The sequence below is a fragment of the Theropithecus gelada genome, chromosome 4 (assembly GCF_003255815.1).
Source record: "Theropithecus gelada isolate Dixy chromosome 4, Tgel_1.0, whole genome shotgun sequence".
In the NCBI taxonomy this organism is placed as follows: Eukaryota; Metazoa; Chordata; class Mammalia; order Primates; family Cercopithecidae; genus Theropithecus; species Theropithecus gelada.
Window position 1 is genome coordinate 45661358 of NC_037671.1, and position 19129 is coordinate 45680486.

Here is a 19129-nt window from a genome sequence, read left to right on the forward strand (position 1 = left end):
CCCCCTGTCACTGTCACCACCATTAGCTGCCTCTTGCTTCACTCCATGGCTGTCAGCACCCCCATTAACACATGCCATGCCATCGATTTAGCTCCTTTCCCAGAGCTTTCTCAGGGAGCCCAGCCTGGAGCAGACTGGGACATCACCAGCTCAGCAGCTTGGGTCAAAAGTGAGATTCCTGGTCTGGAGTCAGGGGACCCGCTCTTTTCTTCAGCTCTGCTGCTGAGCCATTGTGTGACCCCAGCAGGTCCCCACCCTGTCTTTAGTTTTCTGACCTGTTCAAAGTAGGAGCTGGATTAAACTAGTGGGTCTGCCAGCCAAGTGTTTGGAGAATCAGATGAGAATAAATCGGACATTGCTGGTCTCTGCTGTAATTTTTCTGCAGGGACCATGATTGAGAATTGAGTGGGAAGGTCAGATTGAACATTGAGTCTTAGGTATTGCATGTGCCTATGACAAGACCTTGGTAACACCCCCTCCCCCATTCCCTACCCCTCCAAAAGGTAATCTTAGGCATTGCAGGTACCTATGGCAAGACCTTGGCAATGCACCCCCTGCCATTCCCTATCCCTCCAAAAGGTAATTTAGGAAGCTGCTGGAAATAGGGGAATGGGACAGGCAGTTGGAACCATATGTATGGGGAGAGTCCCTGAGTGAAGTGGGAATGGGACGAGCGTGGGACCCTCAGAGAGGTCAAGTTGCCCAGTGTGATCACAGGTGTGTCTCAGGCCAAGGCATCAGCTCCCAGCGGGGGAGAGGGATGCGAGGAGGCCTCATGGCTCAGCAGAAGGAAACCTGGTTAGGATCCAGCTTTCAGCTCTGAATCCTGGGCTGTCGGCCAGGCCATGGCTGTAGCTGCAAATAGGCAAGGCTGATCTAAGGTCTCATAGGACAAAGGGCACCCTGGGAGAGCTAGCCCCAGGCCCCAGGGGCCTCCTCTTCTTAGGGATCCTGGGAGCTCTGCTGACCAAGGGGGTAGGGGCTCACCTCCTATGCCGTCACCCAGTTACCTCATCATGGTAGCCTTGGTCCTTGAACACTAATGGGTAAGCCCCAGAGCCACGAGCCAGTGACCTCTGAATGGATGGCTTCCCCTTCCCCCAGGCACCAGGCAAGACAGGTAGGGGTCCCTGGAGATCTGGTGGCTGGGGAGGGCCCAGTCCTGGGCCAGCCCCTGAGGGCTGGATTCTGGCTGCAGGCTCTCCACTCAGTCCATCCACTCCCGCCTCCAGAGTCCAAGGGTCTATGCGGTGGGCAGTTTGAGCTGGCTGGATACTAGAGGGAGACTGCACCTGAAACGGTTGGTGGGTGAGCAGCATGAGTTTTGAGGAGCTGCTGGAGCAGGTGGGCGGCTTTGGGCCCTTCCAACTGCGGAATGTGGCACTGCTGGCCCTACCCCGAGTGCTGCTACCACTGCATTTCCTCCTGCCCATCTTCCTGGCTGCTGTGCCTGCCCACCGATGTGCCCTGCCGGGTGCCCCTGCCAACTTCAGCCATCAGGATGCGTGGCTGGGGGCCTACATTCCCCGGGAGCCCGATGGCACGCTTAGCTCCTGCCTCCGCTTTGCCTACCCCCAGGCTCTCCCCAACACCACGCTGGGGGAAGAAAGGCAGAGCCGTGGGGAGCTGGAGGATGAACCTGCCACAGTGCCCTGCTCTCAGGGCTGGGAGTACGACCACTCAGAGTTCTCCTCTACCACTGCAACTGAGGTACTTAAGCCCAGAAGTTGAGAGACATGTGAGAGGGATAGCCCTGCCATTGCCTTGGGTGGTTACTGTATAGGCATTAGATGTATTACTTTACCTCGTAAAGTCTCAGCTTACCAACCTGTAGATGGGAGCTATGAATATAAGGCACTTTTAGTTCATGGCTTGTAGTAACAGGCTCCTACACAAGAACTGTTATCATCATCATTAATTGGGAGGTGATTAAGGCAGGGAAGGGCTAAAGTGGCTTCACAGAGTTGGGACAAACAGCTGAGAAGGCGATTTCTGTAGCAAGAGGTGGAGAAACAATAGAGGCCTTCTTTTCTCCCTTCCTCTTTTCCAGTCCCAGGTCGGTATTTACATAATCCATCTGGAGGTGGAATGTCGGTGGAGGCAGAGTCTCCCTGGGAGGCAGCAGGTCAAGGCCTTCCTTGGGAAGAAGCTGAGGCTGCAGGACTGGGGAGGGACAAACTTTCCTATTCCCCAAACTGGCATGAATCGCTGGGAGGTTTATTATCTGGCACAGAGGTACCAGAACGGCAGAGCTTGCCTCAGAAGGCTCCAGGGTCTGGAGAGGAGGAGCTGGCGCCTGCTGGAGAGGGCTGATGTTCACAGCAGGTCCCTTTCTGCCTGTCCTTGCAGTGGGATCTGGTGTGTGAGCAGAAAGGCCTGAACAGAGCTGCATCCACTTTCTTCTTCGCCGGTGTGCTGGTGGGGGCTGTGGCCTTTGGATATCTGTCTGACAGGTGGGGTGAGGCACTGGGCCAATAAGAAACTGGCTGGGGGAACTTTCTCCCACTAGCTGGGGTATGAGCCTAGTCTACTATATCTTAGAACCTCCTTCCACAGGGAACTGATCCTGCATGACCCCTTTGCAGGTTTGGGCGGAGGCGTCTGCTGCTGGTGGCCTACGTGAGTACCCTGGTGCTGGGCCTGGCATCTGCAGCCTCCGTCAGCTATGTAATGTTCGCCATCACCCGCACCCTCACTGGCTCAGCCCTGGCTGGTTTTACCATCATCGTGATGCCACTGGGTGAGGCAGGCAAGAAACAGGCAGGACCTAGAGGGCTGGAAGAAGGCAGTTGTCAGAGTGAGACTGAGCCCATGTGGTCCTCACTAACCATCTTCCTGTCTCCTGCCCTGGGCCAGAGCTGGAGTGGCTGGATGTGGAGCACCGCACTGTGGCTGGAGTCCTGAGCAGCACCTTCTGGACAGGGGGCGTGATGCTGCTGGCACTGGTTGGGTACCTGATACGGGACTGGCGATGGCTTCTGCTAGCTGTCACCCTGCCTTGTGCCCCAGGCATCCTCAGCCTCTGGTGAGGACTGCAGGCAGCTGAGGAGCGGGAGATACAGGAAGTCAAAGATGAGATTAATCAGAGCCTGAGATTTGAAGATAGAGAGATTGAGAGATGAAGGGAAAGAGAAACAGAGTAAGTGACCAAGAGACAGAAAGAGACAGAGAAAAGGAGACAGAGAGACAGAGATCAACAGAAAGAAGATGGCAAGGAACAGTGAGAAGCAGAGAACAAGATAGATATAGACAGACAAAGAGCCAAACATAAATTGAGGCTGGCATCTTGCAGAGTTGGGGATAGGGGCAGGGCCAGCATGGGGGTGGGGAACTCAGGCAGGAGAGTGGGAGGACAGGTAGCGTGGGTACTACATTGCCTCCCAAAGATGATTTGACCTTGGGTGACCCTTCTGGATATGTCTACATGTCTGTCCCTCCTTCATCCTATTCCCTCCTGCCACCCATGGGAGAAGTGAGTGGCTGGTGCTGGGAGCTGGTTTTGAGGGTAAGGCCAATTCAGTTGAGTAAGGGACTCCCAGGCTATGGAGGACCTGGGCCTGGGCAAGAAAGTGTGGGAAGAGGTGTTTTATTGTCTTTATTATTATTTATTTTTGAGATAAGGTCTTGCTGTGTCGCTGGAGTACAGTGGCACAATCACAGCTCACTGAAGTTCGCAACCTCCCAGGCTCAAGTGATTCTCCTGCATTAGCCTGAGTAGCTGGAACTACAGGCGTGTGCCACCACATCCGGCTAATATTTATTTTTTGATATTTTGTAGAGACAGAGTCTTGCCATGATGCCCAGGCTGATCTTGAACTCCTGGGCTCAAACCCACCCTCCTGCCTTGACCTCCAAAAGTGTTGGGATTACAGGCATGGGCCATTGCACCCAGCCCAGAGGTGGCTTTTAAATTGGGCATTGAAAGATGAATAAAAGCTCATCAAGTGTGGAGGGCTTGGGGAGGGGCTGATGTTCCAGGCTGAGAAGACTGCATGAGCAAGACCCTGGAAGTTGAGAGCCTGTAGTATGTCCAGGAACATGTGGCTTAGGGTCATGACTTTCTGGCTGAAGGGCCTCCTGCCTATTCCTAGGTGGGTGCCTGAGTCTGCACGCTGGCTTCTAACTCAGGGCCGTGTGAAAGAGGCCCACAGGTACCTGCTCCACTGTGCCAGGCTCAATGGGCGGCCAGTGTGTGAGGACAGCCTCAGCCAGGAGGTGAGGGTGAATGTGTTTGTGAGCATGCATGTATGTGTGTGTGGGGGGTGGGCTGTGTCAAGTGTCCCCTCCCACAGCCCACCATGTATGGCAGGAAAAGCCCCTGGGCCCCCATGGAGAGTTCCGAACTCTTTAGGATGTCCTACCTGGCTCCGGTGGGCCACATCCATCATTTGAGACCTACTCTTCTCAGCTGCCATGTGCATCTCCACCCCTACCACTGCATATGGGAGGAATAGAGAGGGGTGGGGGGAGAGTACTGTATCCCATTGAGATCACATAGCCAACTCTGATATTACAACCTCACCTCCTTCCCTACCAGGCTGTGAGCAAAGTGGCTGCCGAGGAACGGGTGGTTCGAAGACCTTCATACCTAGACCTGTTCCGCACGCCACGGCTCCGACACATCTCACTGTGCTGCGTGGTGGTGTGGTGAGGAGGCTGGTGTGGGTGTGGTAGGAGGGAGGAGCAAACTCCAGGCTGGTGCTGAGTGTGAGAAAGGCTCTGAGGGACAAGTAGAGTGTCACGGTGGACGGCAGGAGGATAAGCCTCGGTGGGCAATCTGCCCGGGGAAGTCAGAAAATGAAGCAGGCAGCAGAGGCACATGGGTTCAAGTTCAGACTCCCACTTCCTTACTTGGAAAGGGATGGATCACTTAGCCACTCAGAGCCCCAGTGTCCCTTCTGTAAAACGGACTGTTGTCAGTTCCATGTCAGGGTTGCTGTGAAAATTAGGGTAAAGGCGCTTTGACCACTGGCGCCTGCTGCACACTCGGAGGGCGTTATGGATGTCAGGGAAGGTCCTGGTGGTGGGAGGGGGGTCACGGAGACGGAAGGAGATTGCCCTTATAAAAGGCCAAGTCTTCCTAAGAAGAGAGGCCAAAGAGGGATGGGAAGGAGGGTCCCCCGAGTGGCACTGCAACTCCTTTCAGGTTCGGAGTGAACTTCTCCTATTACGGCCTGAGTCTGGATGTGTCAGGCTTGGGGCTGAATGTGTACCAGACGCAGCTGTTGTTTGGGGCCGTGGAATTGCCCTTCAAGTTGCTGGTCTACCTGTCGGTGCGCCACGCAGGACGCCGCCTCACGCAAGCCGGGACACTGCTGGGCACGGCCCTGGCGCTTGGCACTAGACTGCTAGTGTCCTCCGGTGAGCCCAGTCCCATAGGTTCTGCCCACCCCAGAAGCTGGGCCAGGAACCCTGCCCACTCCCCAGAGACCTACCTCCTGGCCAAGAATCCACTCCTCCCCACAGCTCCCCACTCTTACCCAGTGAGCTCAGACTCACTCCAACTTAAGTTCAGCCCACTCTGGAGACTCTGCACCCTATCCAGAACACCCTGGCTCTCCTCCAAGGCCCTCTCACTATCTGAACCCGCTTCCCTCCAGACATGAAGTCCTGGAGCACCGTCCTGGCAGTGATGGGGAAAGGTTTTTCTGAAGCTGCCTTCACCACTGTCTACCTGTTCACTTCGGAGTTGTACCCTACGGTGCTCAGGTAAGGAAACCTGCAACCAACCTGGGGTATGGGGCTTGTTAGTCACGTGTCTTAACCAACACTTCTACATACACACGCCACAGGCTGGTCTCTCTCAGTCCTTTTTTTTTTTTTTTTTGGTAGAGATGGGGTCTTGTTATATTACCCAGACCGGTCTCAAACTCCTGGCCTCAAGCGATCCTCCCGCCTCAGCCTCCAAAAGTGCTGGTATTACAGGCACTATTACAGGCATGAGCCACTGCACCCAGCCTCTCACTCATTCTTCACGTTACACCCAGAATACAGAACTAATCAGGGCCTTCTGTGTTTGCCCTAGTCTTGGAGAAGGCAGGGCATCTTATCTTCTGCACTATGTGACCCTAAGCCACATCAGACATCCTTTCTGGGCCTCCTTAAGAAAACAGCCCCAAGGCCGGGCATTGTGGCTCAGGCCTGTAATCCCAGCACTTTGGAAGGCCAAGGCGGGCGGATCACTGAAGGTCAGGAGTTCGAGACCAGCCTGACCAACATGGTGAAACCCCATCCCTGCTAAAAATACAAAATTAGCTGGGTGTGGTGGCGCATGCCTGTAATCCTAGCTATTTGGGAGGCTGAGGCAGGAGAATCGCTTGAACCTGGGAGATGGAGGTTGCAGTGAGCCGAGATCATGCCATTGCACTCTAGTCTGGGTGAGAAACTCTGTCTCAAATAAACACATAAATTTAAAAAAATTAAAATAAAGAATAATAATAATAAAAAGAAAACAGCCCCAAGAAGCCCCATTCTGCCCACCCCCATCCCATTCACCCCTGGAAGGCAGAGATGCCCTTGAGGACTGTCCCAAGGGCAACCCCTTGAAAGGCCCAGGGGGGTCTTTCAGCTAGCTATTGGGAGGTAGGAAAAGGAAACTTCTAAGCATCTGGTCATGGCAGGGCCTGTACAAACTACTGACCACCTTCTTTCCACATCACTCTTTCCTTATCCCAGTCTGGTGGCTTGTCTTCTCTTTCAGTGGTACCTGGTTGGTACTCTGTCAGAATGGGGGCCCTGTCCTCTGGTGGGTGCTGGCTTGGGGTTTCCTGGCCTGAAGGTGGGTGGGAAAACCAACTGAAAGAAGTCCTAGTTTTCTTAGCTATATGGGGAGAAGGGAGTATCAGGGCCTGCCAACCCTGGAGAGAAGCCCTGTGGGGCATGACCCCAGGTAGGTGTGAACACTGTCTGCCTCCCTCATCCTCTTTCTCTGAACAGACAGACAGGGATGGGGCTGACTGCACTGGTGGGCCGGCTGGGGGGCTCTTTGGCCCCACTGGCGGCCTTGCTGGATGGAGTGTGGCTGTCACTGCCCAAGCTTGCTTATGGGGGGATCGCCCTGCTGGCTGCCGGCACCGCCCTCCTGCTGCCAGAGACGAGGCAGGCACAGCTGCCAGAGACCATCCAGGACGTGGAGAGAAAGAGGTGTGTGCACAGGACTGTGTCTGTGTACGTGTGAGCACATTCTTATGGATGCAGGTGCTCAGATACCTAACACTTTAGGATTCAGACAGGAAAATATATGCACATATGTACTTGGTGCATGTATGTGAGTGTGCACAGGTGAGTGTTTCAGGGTGCATGATTGGGGGGTATGTAAACTGCAAGCATAAATGTGTACATGAGTCCATATGTGTGTATGAACACAAATACATAAGGCTGTTCAGGAAGATGTGTATGTGTGCACACTCAAGTATGCCTACACATCAGGGGTGTGCACAAGCATGTGTGTGAGTCACTTGTATAGGGATTTGTATATCAGAAACTAGGGAGAGCCCTGGGACAGCCCTGATGGGGCAGGCTGGGGTGGTAGGCTCGGGGATTAAATCCCACCATTGCTCACGACTCCTTCCTCCCTAGTGCCCCAACCAGTCTTCAGGAGGAAGAGATGCCCATGAAGCAGGTCCAGAACTAAGTGGGAGTGGAGGCAGGCCCTCCACAGAAGCTCTGCAGCAGGGGCTGGGAGAGCAGAAGGGCAGGCCCTGCAACTCAGGCTGGGAGTATTGAACCCTCTGCCTAGGGCTGGAGTTGCCGCCAGTACCCTCTCCCTGTGCTCATCCAACCTTGATTATTTGGCTTCTAGGAACAGTTGACTTCCCAGAATGCAGTGGCTGCTGGGCACCCCTCTCATGGCTGGGGAGGATTCTGTAAATAAAGGTGCCCCTTGGGTTGGGGCAGTGGCGAAGAGCTGTGGGAAGAGCCCTGGATAGGAAGCCACCGAGTCTGCCCTGGGCTCTGATAACACCTTCACCATTAACTTGCTGTGTGACCTTGGGCATGTGGCTTTCCCTCTCTGGGCCTCAGTCTGTTCATTTCCCAAATGGATAATGAAGCCTCTTGGCAGGTTCTACCATAGGATCTGTTGCCATGCTCAAATGAGTTACTGAATAAGGTGCTTCTGCTTCTTCTAGAGATGGTGCTAAAGAAAGGACTAGCATATGAGACTTCTGGTACCAATGGGGCTAGTGGGCATGCTGTCCACTGTGTGGTGCTAGGACTGCCAATGCCAGGCCCAAGGGACAAAAAGAACATAGCTTTTTGTTCTCATGGCTGGCCCTGCTACCTCCGAGGCACCCTGCAGGGCAATGCATGTCATCCCAACCCCTACACTCCCCATCCTCCAACCCACTGGTCTCATGCCCAAAGAAGAGTTGAAGGCATGGGAGCCAACATTTTATTGGAGAAGCCAGAGAGGCAGAAATTCAATAAACACAAATTTTATGAGTACCTTGAAGCTCTAGAATGTGCTGGGGAAGGGGGTTGTGATGGCCAGGAGGAGGATACCCTTCAAAATGTGCTGTTCACTAACCAGATAGAAATGGGAAAGGGAAAAATTGGCAGAGAAAGTCTAGACTCTCTGGCCTACCATGGAACCTAGGCCCAGGTCCCCACGATCCCACCATCCCCAACCCCCATGGGACTGGAGATTTTTGTAGCTCCCATTGGATCATGAGGGGCATGATGGAAGGCCTGAGTTAGGGTGACCTTTTCTGTGAGCGTCTCATTGGAATTTTATCTTCACTGGGTCATAGATGTAGCAGCCCACATCGCCAATGTTCACACCTGAGAGAGAGAGAGCCCTATCACCAAAGGCCTTGGGTCTGTAGTGCAGGGTTCAGGGCTGGAGGGAACTGGGGTGGGGGGCAGGGTATGCTTAACCACAGGGGAAGCTGTCCACACATCCCCACAGACCATGTACATGCCATAGTTTAGGCCCAGTGTCTGGGATGGGGCTGCCCACCTTTGGGGCCAAACAGGTAGCCGTAGCAGGGGACATGGCAGTAGGGGACTCCGTCATGCTGAGACACAGAGAGAAAGAGAGCTGTCTCAGCCTGGTTCTCTTCCCATTTCCAGCCTCCTCCCAACATAACCACTCATTCCTGCCCTGCTCACCTCGGCATGACTCCCAGCAGTCAGGGTCTTGCGGCAACGCTGGCACCTCAGACAGGGTCGGTGCCAATTTCTGCCTAATGACATCACCTTCTCAGCTGGTGGTGGAGAGAAGTGGTAGTGCTTCCATTCTAGGGGTAGAGTAGGGAGACCCACCTGCCTTGGATCACCTCCCTGCCCCTTGCTGCCCACCCTGTATCCCCCTCCCCAAGCTTTCCACTGTCACTTACCAAAATAGACAGGCTCCCCACAACCAGGGCACAGCGACGTCTCTCCAGTGAATGTCTTCATATGGGGAGGGCCTTTAAGGGGAAGAGGCCCTGGGTAGGTCTGAGGTGGAGATGCCCACCAGCACCTGCCTGCATATGGCACTGTCCTCTTCCAAAAGCCATGCTCATTCCAGAGTGCTCGACCCAGGCACCCAAGAGTCTGTCTTCTATAGGCCCGGAACTGAGCCCCCTTTGACTCCACCTCCTGCCCCATCCCAATGTGTATTAGGGACTACCTGCTTCCTTGTCATCCTCCCAGGGGCTCAGGTACACACCATCCCAACCCTGCTAGCAACTCAATCCTCAGGAAACTTGAGCTGATACAGGAGCTGGCCAGGGCATGGGTGTCAGGTGTTGGGGAGCATAGCGTCACTGCCTACTTCAGGGAATGGAGGGAAGGAAGCAGGGACCAGAGGAGAAAAGTTGGAGAATGTGAGAGGCTGGCCTTATCCCAATGACTCCTCTCCTGTAGGTTATTCCTTCCACGGCCCTGGCCTGGGATAGACCTAAGTTCCTGGCCAGCTTTGCCTCTGACTAGCTTTGTGAATGGACAAGGTCATTTGCCCTGTCTGGATCTCACTTTCCTCACCTGTAAAATGTGAGGATGCAAGGAGAGGGGATAATGCTATCTGCCCAATTAACTATTTTTTGTTTGTTTGTTTGTTTTTTGTTTTTTGTTTTTTTTGAGATGGAGTCTTACTCTGTTGCCTAGGCTGGAGTGCAATGGCATGACCTCGACTCACTGCAACCTCCGCCTCCTGGGTTCAAATGATTCTCCTGCCTCAGCCTCCCCGTAGCTGGGATTACAGGCACCAGCCACCATGCCCAGCTAATTTTTGTATTTTTAGTAGAGACAGGATTTCACCATGCTGGCCAGGCTGGTCTCAAACCCCTGACCTCATGATCCGCCTGCCTTGGCCTCCCAACAATTTACATCTTAACTCAGCAGCTGACATGAGGGAATAGAAAGAAAGAAAGAAAGAGAAAAAAAAAAGCGGGAGGTAGATAGAGAAGACTTTGCTAAGAACGAAGTTGTGAGAATGTGAAGCAGAAGGCTGGGTAGGAGACTGCCACCTGGCCCACCCTCCACTCCAGCTTGGGGAAGGGTCAGGAGGAGGACTAGGAGGAGCTGAGCACAGTCTTACTTACTTTTCTTGCCTTGGGGGAGGCCAGTCCTTGGCCTGGGAGGGCTAAAGCTGCTGGGGCTGAGAGGAGTGGTGCTGCCAGGGCTGGGAGTGGGGGCGTTGTACAAGTAGGAGCCCACACCACCAATGTTCACCCCTGAAGAGAGAATAGGGGAAGTCAGGCTTGAGCCCCCAGCTCCCAGCCACCGAGAGGGTTCTGCTGACTCCTGGCCCCTTTCAGGCTGGTACTTACCCCTGGGTCCAAAGAGAGCCCCATAGCATGGCTTGTGGCAGTATGGCCTCCCGTTGTGCTGGGCACAAGCAGAGGGAAGTGGGTTACTCAGGGCCAGCGGGAGCCATGCCCCACAGGCCTTTCCTCCAGACAGGCTACCAGGTGTGTCTGTCCACTGGCTAAGTCTGGTGGGCCTAGGAGGGGTGGGGGATGGGCTGGCATGACAATATTTCCACTATGGTCAAGGGAGGAAGAGCAAGAGCAGCTCAGGAGGTGATGCTGCTTCCCACCCATCCTGACTCCCAAAGCCATGGGATCCACAGTTACAACCCAGGTTCCCAAAATCCTGGCTGGTGTGGGATCCACCAGGTGTGTAGCCTTGGGGTTGGCTACTGAGGTTCTCTTTGGCAGGTCTCCAGGGCTGAAGTTGGGAGTTGGTGCCTGGCGGGTGGGAGGCAGTGATGTAAACAGGACAGTACTCCCTGGCCAGGCCTTACCTCTGCATGCCCGCCAGGAGACAGGACGCTGTGACAGCGCTCACATTTCAGGCAGAAGCGGTGCCAGTTCTTGCCCAGGGAGCTCACCTTCTCAGCTATGGAGGACAAAGTGGAACCGAGCTGCGAGGAGCCTGTCCAAGTTTGGGGCCCCTCCTTTCCCCCTTCAGCCCTCTAGGGAATTAGGTTGGCCTGCCCTGCTCCCTGGAGAGGAGTGTCTCCAGGAGGCCAGCTCCATCCCGCTCCGGTTTCATACTCCCCACAGAGCTCTCGGTGGAAGGGAGAAGACCCGAGTGGGTGCGGGTGGTGCGTAGACTACCAGCCGCTGCAAGTGAAAAAGGGTTTCTGGGACCATAGTGTGGCCAGCCCTCGCGTCCTCAGGGACGCGGCGCCCATTCGCCCCATCTTCGCCCCCTCTGCAGCCCGGGCCTCACCGAAGAAAACGGGTTGCTGGCAACGCGGACAGGTCCAGCTCATAGCTCCGCTCCAGGCAACGCACACGGCACACAGTAGGTACGCCGCCGCGACTCATTCCGCCCCCTCCGCTGGCTCCACCCACGGCCCAGCTTTGAGCCTCCCTGGGCTGAATCCGCTGTTCCTCAGCGCACATTGGCTACCAAAAATTTAGAACCACTCTACGTGGGAGACATACGGCTATTTCGCTGTTACTTCAAAGAGCATTAAAGCCTCGCTCAGACCCACGGGGAGGAGAGAGGATCTTGAAGCCGAGTGGACTCCAGACTGGGAAGGCAAATATGCAATGAAGACACCTGGACAGGGAGCACTACTAGTTTCTGGAGCGGTAAGGACAGGAAAAATGTTCACAGTACAGACACCATTAAAACACTACTCTCGCCAAAGCGAGGGAGGAGGCATTCTTTGAAATGTTTTAATTCCACCTTGGCAATATAGCAAATGGTTGAAAGCAACAAAATCTGGAGCCCATCTCTTGTACCCTACTCTTTGGCTTCAGGTAAATTACTTACACTCCCTCTCTGCCTCCATTTTCTCATCTATGCAGTAAGTATGGTAACAGTCTGTACCTCATAGGATTGTTATGAGAGTTAAACAGGTTAATACATGTAGAGTGCCCAAACAGCGCCTGGCATATAAATGCTATAACAGCTATAGCTATCACTATGATGGATCCCTTAATGAACTCAAGATTCAGTTTGGAAGCTTCAAAACATGGTCTGTATACAGTCGTTTGCTCCTAAAGCTGTAAGGCGGCTGGGCATAGTGGCTGACACCTGTAATCCCAGCACTTTGGGAGGCCGAGGTGGGAGGATCACCTGAGGTCAGGAGTCCAAGACCAGCCTGGCCAACATGGCGAAACCGCGTCTCTACTAAAAATACAAAAATTAGCCGGGCATGGTAGCACATGCCTGTAATCTCAGCTACTCGAGAGGCTGAGGCAGGAGAATCACATGAACCAGGAGGTGTGGAGGTTGTAGTGAGCAAGATCGCACCACTGTACTCCAGCCTGGGGGGACAAGAGGGAGACTCCATCTCAAAATAAATAAATAAATAAATAAATAATGAACACCAACTACACATTTCTAATCTGGTTTGCTTTAAAATTTTTAAATATTTGTCTTTTTAATGAATGTGTTTATTTCAGGAAGGGTGTCTGTTGCCCAGGCTGGAATGTAGTGGTGCATCATAGCTCATTGCAGCCTCCAACTCGCCGGCTCAAGCAATCCTCTCACTTTAGCCTCTGGACTAGCTGGGACTACAGACTCATGCCACCACACTTGGCTAATTTTTGTATTTTTTTTGTAGAGATGGGGTTTTGCCATGTTGCCCAGGCTGGTCTCGAATTTCTGGGTTCAAGCGATCCACCTGTCTGGGCCTCCCTAAGTGCTGGGATTACAGGTATGAGCCACCATGCCCAGATAAATATTTGTTAAAAGTAGTTCAGTAGTGCTTCAAAGAATATTTCAAGAAGTTTAAATCCACAGAATGAAAGAAAATATTTGCAGATCTCATAAGGATCTAGTAACTAGATTATATAAATAACTTATAATGCAATAACAAAAAGACAACCCAATTAAAAGTGAGCAAAATATTTGAATAGATGTTTTTCTAGAGAAATACAAATGGCCAATAAGCACATGAAGAGATGCTGAACATCAGTAGTCATTAGGGAAATGCAAATCAGGACCACAATAAGATACTTTTTTACACCTACTAGGATGGCTATAATTAAAAAGACAAATGTTGGCAAGAATGTGGCAAAATTGGATCCCTCATACATTGTTGGTGGCAACATAAAATGTTGTGGCCAAATTGGAAAATAGTCTGGCAGTTCGACAAAAAGTTAAACATAGAGTTACCATATGACCCAGCAATTCCACTTCTAGGTATATACCCAAGAGAAATGAAAACATATGTCTACACAAAAACTTGTACATGAATGTTCATAGCAGTACTATTTACAACAGTCAAAAGGTAGAAACAGCCCAAAAGTTCATCAACTGATAACGGATAAACAAAATGTAGTATATCCGTATGATAGAATATTGCTCAGCCGTAAAAAAGAATGTAATACTGATGCATGTTACAATACAGGTAAACCATAAAAACATTAAGTAAGAAAAGCAAGACACAAGAGGCCACATATCATATGATTCAATTCATATGAAGTATTTAGGTAAATCCTGTTCCTGAATTGTCTCCATCAATACTTTTTACTTACAACACTTGTTTTATCATCCTTGTTAAGTTCTAAGGGTGGAAGCCTTCCACACTGTAACAAATTTTTCTACGCTTTCTCATTATTTGTTTCTTGTTTTAGGGAATATTTCAAGATCCTTAGTTTTAGCTTCCGCTGAATTTTCCTGTCTTGTTTCTGCCTGTCATTTCTTGTTTTTTCTTTTCTTTTTTTGGAGACAGAGTCTCGCTCTGATGTTCAGGCTGGAGTGCAGTGGCGCATTCTCGACTCACTGCAACCTCTGCCTCCTGGGTTCAAGTAATTCCCCTGCCTCAGCCTCCCGATTAACTGGGACTACAGGTGCGTGCCACCACACTCGGCTAATTTTTGTATTTTTAGAAGAGACAGGGTTTCACCATGTTGGCCGGGCTGGTCTCGAACTCCCCCTGACCTCAAGTGATCCATGTGCCTCAGCCTCCCAAAGTGCTGGGATTACAGGTGTGAGCCACCACTCCTGGCCTAAAAATTATTTTAAAAAGAAATAAGGCCAGACGCCATAGTTCACGCCTGTAATCCCAGCACTTTGGGAGGCTGAGGCAGGTGGAGCACTTGAGGTCAGGGGTTCGAGGCCAGCCTGCCCAACATGGTGAAACCCCCATCTCTAAAAATACAAAAATTAGCTCAGGGGTTCGAGACCAACCTGGCCAACGTGGTGAAACCCTGTCTCTACTAAAAATACAAAAATTAGCCGGGCATGGTGGTGTACACCTGTAGTCCCAGTTACTCGGGAGACTGAGGCACAAGAATTGCTTGAACCTGGGCAGAAGTTGCAGTGAGCTGAGATCACACCATTGCACTCCAGCCTGGGCAACAGAGTGAGACTCGGTCTCAAAAAATAATAATTTTTAGTTTTTGTGGTTACGTAGTAGGTGTATGTATTTATGGGTTATATGGGATTTGTTGTTGTTGTTGTTGTTAGTTGGAGTTTTGCTCTCATTGCCCAGGCTGGAGTGCAATGGCATGATCTCAGCTCATGGCAACCTCTACCTCCCGGGTTCAAGCGATTCTCCTGCCTCAGACTCCTAAATAGCTGGGATTACACTACTACTACTACATATGCACCACCACGCCCAGCTAATTTTGTATTTTTAGTAGAGATGGGGTTTCTACATGTTGGTCCAGCTGGTCTTGAACTCTGACCTCAGGTGATCCTCCCGCCTTGGCCTCCCAAAGTGTTGGGATTACAGGCATGAGCCATCGCACCAGACCTATATGGGATATTTTGATACGGGCGTACATACAACGTACATACAATACATTGTATTGTACAGGGTAAATGAGATATCCATCACCTCAAGAATTTATCCTTTCTGTTATAAACAATCCAATCATACTATTTAAAAATATGCTATTAAATTATTATGGAGTAGTCATCCTGTTGTGCTATCAAATGAATCAAATCTTATTCATTCTTTCTATTTTATTGTACCCATCAACCAACCCGACCCCCACCAACTACCCTTCACAGCTTCTGGCAACCATCATTGTACTTTCTATCTCCATGAGTTCAATTGTTTTTTCAGCTCCCACAAATAAGTGAGAACATGCAGTTTGTTTCTGTCTCTGGCTTCTTCAATAAAATGTTGGCTCCCATGCCTTCAACTCTTCTTTGGGCTTGAGACCAGTGGGTTGGAGGATGGGGACTGGCTTATTTCACTTAACATAATGACCTCCAGTTCCATCCACATTATTGCAAATGACAGGATCTCATTTTTTTAAATGGCTGAATAGTGCTGCATTGTGTATGTGTACCACATTTTCTTTATGCATTCATCTGTTGATGGACACTTGGGTTCTTACATATCTTGTCTATTATGAATAGTGCTGCAATAAACATGAGAGTGCAGATATCTTTTTTTTTTTTTTTTTGAGACAGGGTCTCACTCTGTCGCCCAGGCTGAGTGCAGTGGTGCAATCACAGCTGACTACAGCCTCGACCTCCGGGGCTCAAGCAATCCTCCCACCTCAGCCTCCCGAGTAGCTGGGACTACAGGCACATACCACCACACCTGGCTAATTTTTTATTTTTAGTAGAGACGAGGTCTCCCCATGTTGTCCAGGCTCAGGTATCTCTTGGATACACTAATTTTTTGGCTTTTTTTTTTTCTTTTTTTCTTTTTGAGATGGAGTCTCATTCTGTCACCCAGGCTGGAGTGCAGTGGTACAATCTTGGCTCACTGCAACCTCCGCCTCCTGGGTTCAAGCAATCCTCCTGCCTCAGCCTCCCGAGTACCCGGAATTACAGGCGCACACCATCACACCATTAATTTTTTTTGTATTTTTAGTAGAGATGGGGTTTTCACCATGTTGGGTAGGCTGGTCTTGAACTCCTGATCTCAGGTGATCTGCCCACCTCAGCCTCCCAAAGTGCTGGGATTACAGGCCTGAGCCACAGCACCCAGCCCACTAATTTCTTTTCTTTTGAATATATACCGAGTAGTGAGATTGCTACATCGTATATTGCTACACTCTATTTTTAGATTTTGAGGAACCTCTAAACTCTTCTCCATAGTGGCTGTACTAATTTACATTCCCATCAACAGTGTATGAGCATTCCTTTTTCTCCACATCCTTGCCAGCATTTGTTATTGCCTGTCTTTTGGATAAAAGCCATTTAAACTTGGGTGAGATGTTATCTGTTTTGATTTGCATTTCTGTGATGATCAGTTATGTTGATGATCTTTTCATATACCTGTTTGCCACTTCTATATCTTCGAGTCATTAATTTCTTCTTGGAGGAAGAAGCTACAGGTTTACTGCCTTTTACTCCCTATGACTCTCACAGAGAAGGACCCACTTTAGGAGGCTGGGAGGACTGCACTGGTATATTTATTCTTAGATATGCTGCCTCCTCAAGGAAGGCTAATTTCATCTTCCCAGGTTCTCAGAACTTCCACGATACATCAAATAATCCTTTTCCAAGGTTTCCTAGCAATTTATGTCTTGGATTACCTTGTGTGCTTGCCTTATCTGCCTAGGCAGATCATCTTTACCACAGCATCTAGCACAGGGCCCAACACAAAGAAACAAACCTTGGTGTTCACGTGAGTCCCATGTTACTTTCACACAGCTTGCAGTGAGTCAGTAGGGAAAATGCTTTACTGCTCCTCACATCTTGTAGGGCCTTTATTGTACGGCCTAATCTCACAATATGCTTCATCTCTTCTATTTCAGTGCTTAGGAAAGACTAATTGAGGCTCCACCCTTCCAAACACTGGCACTATGCATTTGCAGGTACAGCAAATTATGGTAGTCCACGTTTCTTCCTGGCCTGGTTGTCATTATTGACTAGAACAGAGGCTATGTAAAGAATAACAGGGAAAATTAACATTTCTTGTGGGAATGCATTTGAGTTACTGAAAGTGGATGTTTTGAAGAATAGTTGGTGTGACTAAAGTCTCTAAAATGATATTTTAATAACTACTACAAATGGGTAAGTCCACCTCAAAGGAGGTATTACTCAATTGTTCAGGTGCAGTTTGTGTCATCTCCCATTAGAGGCAGGCCTCTTTCTCACAAAGATGACTGTTCCCTTAGTGCCCGCCCTGCCTTTTTCCTGCATAGACCTCTCTGTCACGGTATCTGTAACATTGTATGACACTTGTTTACTTGTTTGACTTTGATAGAATTGATGGAGAATTATCTGTGTATCTTTAACACTGAGTACAGTGTAGGTATAATCAGTAAATGATAGCTATTATTATTAAAATCTCCCACTAACTTTTTACTTCATGTTTTTAAGCTCTATTATTAGGTACATAAATGTTTCAGGATTGTGTTTGCTTGATGAATTGACCGTTTGATGAGTGTTGTTAGAAAAGCTGAAGAGGCCGGGCGCGGTGGCTCAAGCCTGTAATCCCAGCACTTTGGGAGGCCGAGACGGGCGGATCACGAGGTCAGGAGATCGAGACCATCCTGGCTAACACAGTGAAACCCCGTCTCTACTAAAAATACAAAAAAACTAGCCGGGCGAGGTGGCGAGCGCCTGTAGTCCGAGCTACTCCGGAGGCTGAGGCAGGAGAATGGCGCAAACCCGGGAGGCGGAGCTTGCAGTGAGCTGAGATCCGGCCACTGCACTCCAGCCCGAGCTACAGAGCAAGACTCCGTCTCAAAAAAAAAAAAAAAAAAAAAAAAAAAAAAAAGAAAAGCTGAAGAAACAAGCTTTTCCATTCTAAATGAGTAAGTGGTCCTGTAGAGATAATGACTTCTAGTCCCTGGAAGGCTGTTACATGGAAAAGGCATTAGGGGTACTACCAAGACCCCTGGAGGGAAAACACAGGAAAGCAGATTTGGATTAGGTCCCCTCCAAAACCCTTTTTAATAGAGCCCAAACACAGAGTGGCTGCTTCAGACAGTGGTGAACTTCCTGTTTCTGGACACGAGTAATACTAGACAAGAAACCAACTGATCCTCAGTGTTACAGAAGGGATCCAAATATCATATGCAGATAGAACTTTAAAGTCTCTTCATGATTTAACAATTATGATTCTGTGATTCCTTTTCCAAAGAGGAGCTTGAAACTTGTGTTAGAAAGAGGGCATTACTAGAGCTGATGAAGGGTAGAAATGTTAAATTCTCAATTGTATAAAAAAGAAAGTGGCTTGGTAAGGTTAAGAAATTAGTAAAACATTTGGCCAGGTGTGGTGGCTCACACCTATAATCCCAGCAATTTGGGAGGCCGAGGTGGGAGCATCACCTGAGGTTAGGAGTTCGAGACCAGACTGTCCACCATAGTGAAACCCTGTCTCTACTAAAAATGCAAAAAACTTAGCTGTGCATGGTGGCGCATGCCTGTAATCCCAGCTACTCAGGAGGCTGAGGCATGAGAATTGCTTGAACCTGAGAGGCGGAGGTTGCAGTGAGCTGAGATCGCACCACTGTAGTCCAGCCTGGACGACAGAGCAAGACTCAGTCTCAAAAAAAAAAAAAAAAAAAAAAAAAATTTGTAAAACATCATACAGACCCAAGCATTCTGACTCTTGAGCCCATACTCTTTCCACTCTATGCCCCCCTAAGCATGGTTTTTGCTAAGTTGCCCATGAGTTTCAGCCTGAAAGGATACTACACTTGTCTGCACAGCACCTCCATACCTGAAGATAAGAGGGCCTATCCAGGAAAATAATAGGTTGAGATGCAAGGGGCAGGGAAATGTCATTAAAACCTTTTTGTGATTTCTCAGTATCCTCAAG

General features: G+C 50.1%; 2 protein-coding genes across 5 annotated transcripts; one reads left to right on the top strand and one right to left on the bottom strand.

The window, feature by feature from the left end:
* The first annotated feature begins 1217 nt into the window (after positions 1-1217).
* SLC22A7 (solute carrier family 22 member 7) lies at positions 1218-8445 on the top strand. Of its 3 annotated transcripts, XM_025383037.1 has the most exons (11): positions 1218-1710; positions 2051-2056; positions 2350-2453; positions 2586-2740; positions 2857-3025; positions 4092-4215; positions 4538-4647; positions 5147-5361; positions 5601-5709; positions 6937-7143; positions 7579-8445. In XM_025383037.1, the coding sequence occupies exons 1-11, from the start codon at positions 1318-1320 to the stop codon at positions 7631-7633; spliced, it is 1647 nt and encodes a 548-aa protein (XP_025238822.1). In that variant the 5' UTR covers positions 1218-1317; the 3' UTR covers positions 7634-8445. The 3 variants fall into 3 exon arrangements, with proteins under 3 accessions (XP_025238822.1, XP_025238823.1, XP_025238824.1); XM_025383038.1 differs by lacking the exon at positions 2051-2056 and having other exon boundaries at positions 1219-1710; XM_025383039.1 differs by lacking the exons at positions 2051-2056; positions 6937-7143; positions 7579-8445 and having other exon boundaries at positions 1219-1710; positions 2586-2749; positions 5601-5835.
* CRIP3 (cysteine rich protein 3) lies at positions 8380-11720 on the bottom strand. Of its 2 annotated transcripts, XM_025383040.1 has the most exons (8): positions 11662-11704; positions 11231-11325; positions 10755-10812; positions 10527-10658; positions 9339-9410; positions 9112-9206; positions 8960-9017; positions 8380-8781 (listed from the first exon to the last, which is right to left on the bottom strand). In XM_025383040.1, the coding sequence occupies exons 1-8, from the start codon at positions 11702-11704 to the stop codon at positions 8720-8722; spliced, it is 615 nt and encodes a 204-aa protein (XP_025238825.1). In that variant the 3' UTR covers positions 8380-8719. The 2 variants fall into 2 exon arrangements, with proteins under 2 accessions (XP_025238825.1, XP_025238826.1); XM_025383041.1 differs by lacking the exon at positions 10527-10658 and having other exon boundaries at positions 11662-11720.
* Between the last annotated feature and the right edge of the window lie 7409 nt (positions 11721-19129).

Bases quoted from the DNA above. Each gene is read 5' to 3' on its own strand.
- SLC22A7 (XM_025383037.1), top strand. From the start codon at position 1,318: ATGAGTTTTGAGGAGCTGCTGGAGCAGGTGGGCGGCTTTGGGCCCTTC. The intron at 2,741-2,856 runs GTGAGGCAGGCA...GCCCTGGGCCAG, and splicing joins CATCATCGTGATGCCACTGG to AGCTGGAGTGGCTGGATGTG. The intron at 4,216-4,537 runs GTGAGGGTGAAT...CTTCCCTACCAG, and splicing joins AGGACAGCCTCAGCCAGGAG to GCTGTGAGCAAAGTGGCTGC.
- CRIP3 (XM_025383040.1), bottom strand. From the start codon at position 11,704: ATGAGCTGGACCTGTCCGCGTTGCCAGCAACCCGTTTTCTTCG. The intron at 10,813-11,230 runs GTAAGGCCTGGC...GCTTGTGCCCAG, and splicing joins CTCCTGGCGGGCATGCAGAG to CACAACGGGAGGCCATACTG. The intron at 9,411-10,526 runs GTAAGTAAGACT...TTCCCCTTAAAG, and splicing joins CCTCCCCCAAGGCAAGAAAA to GCCCTCCCCATATGAAGACA.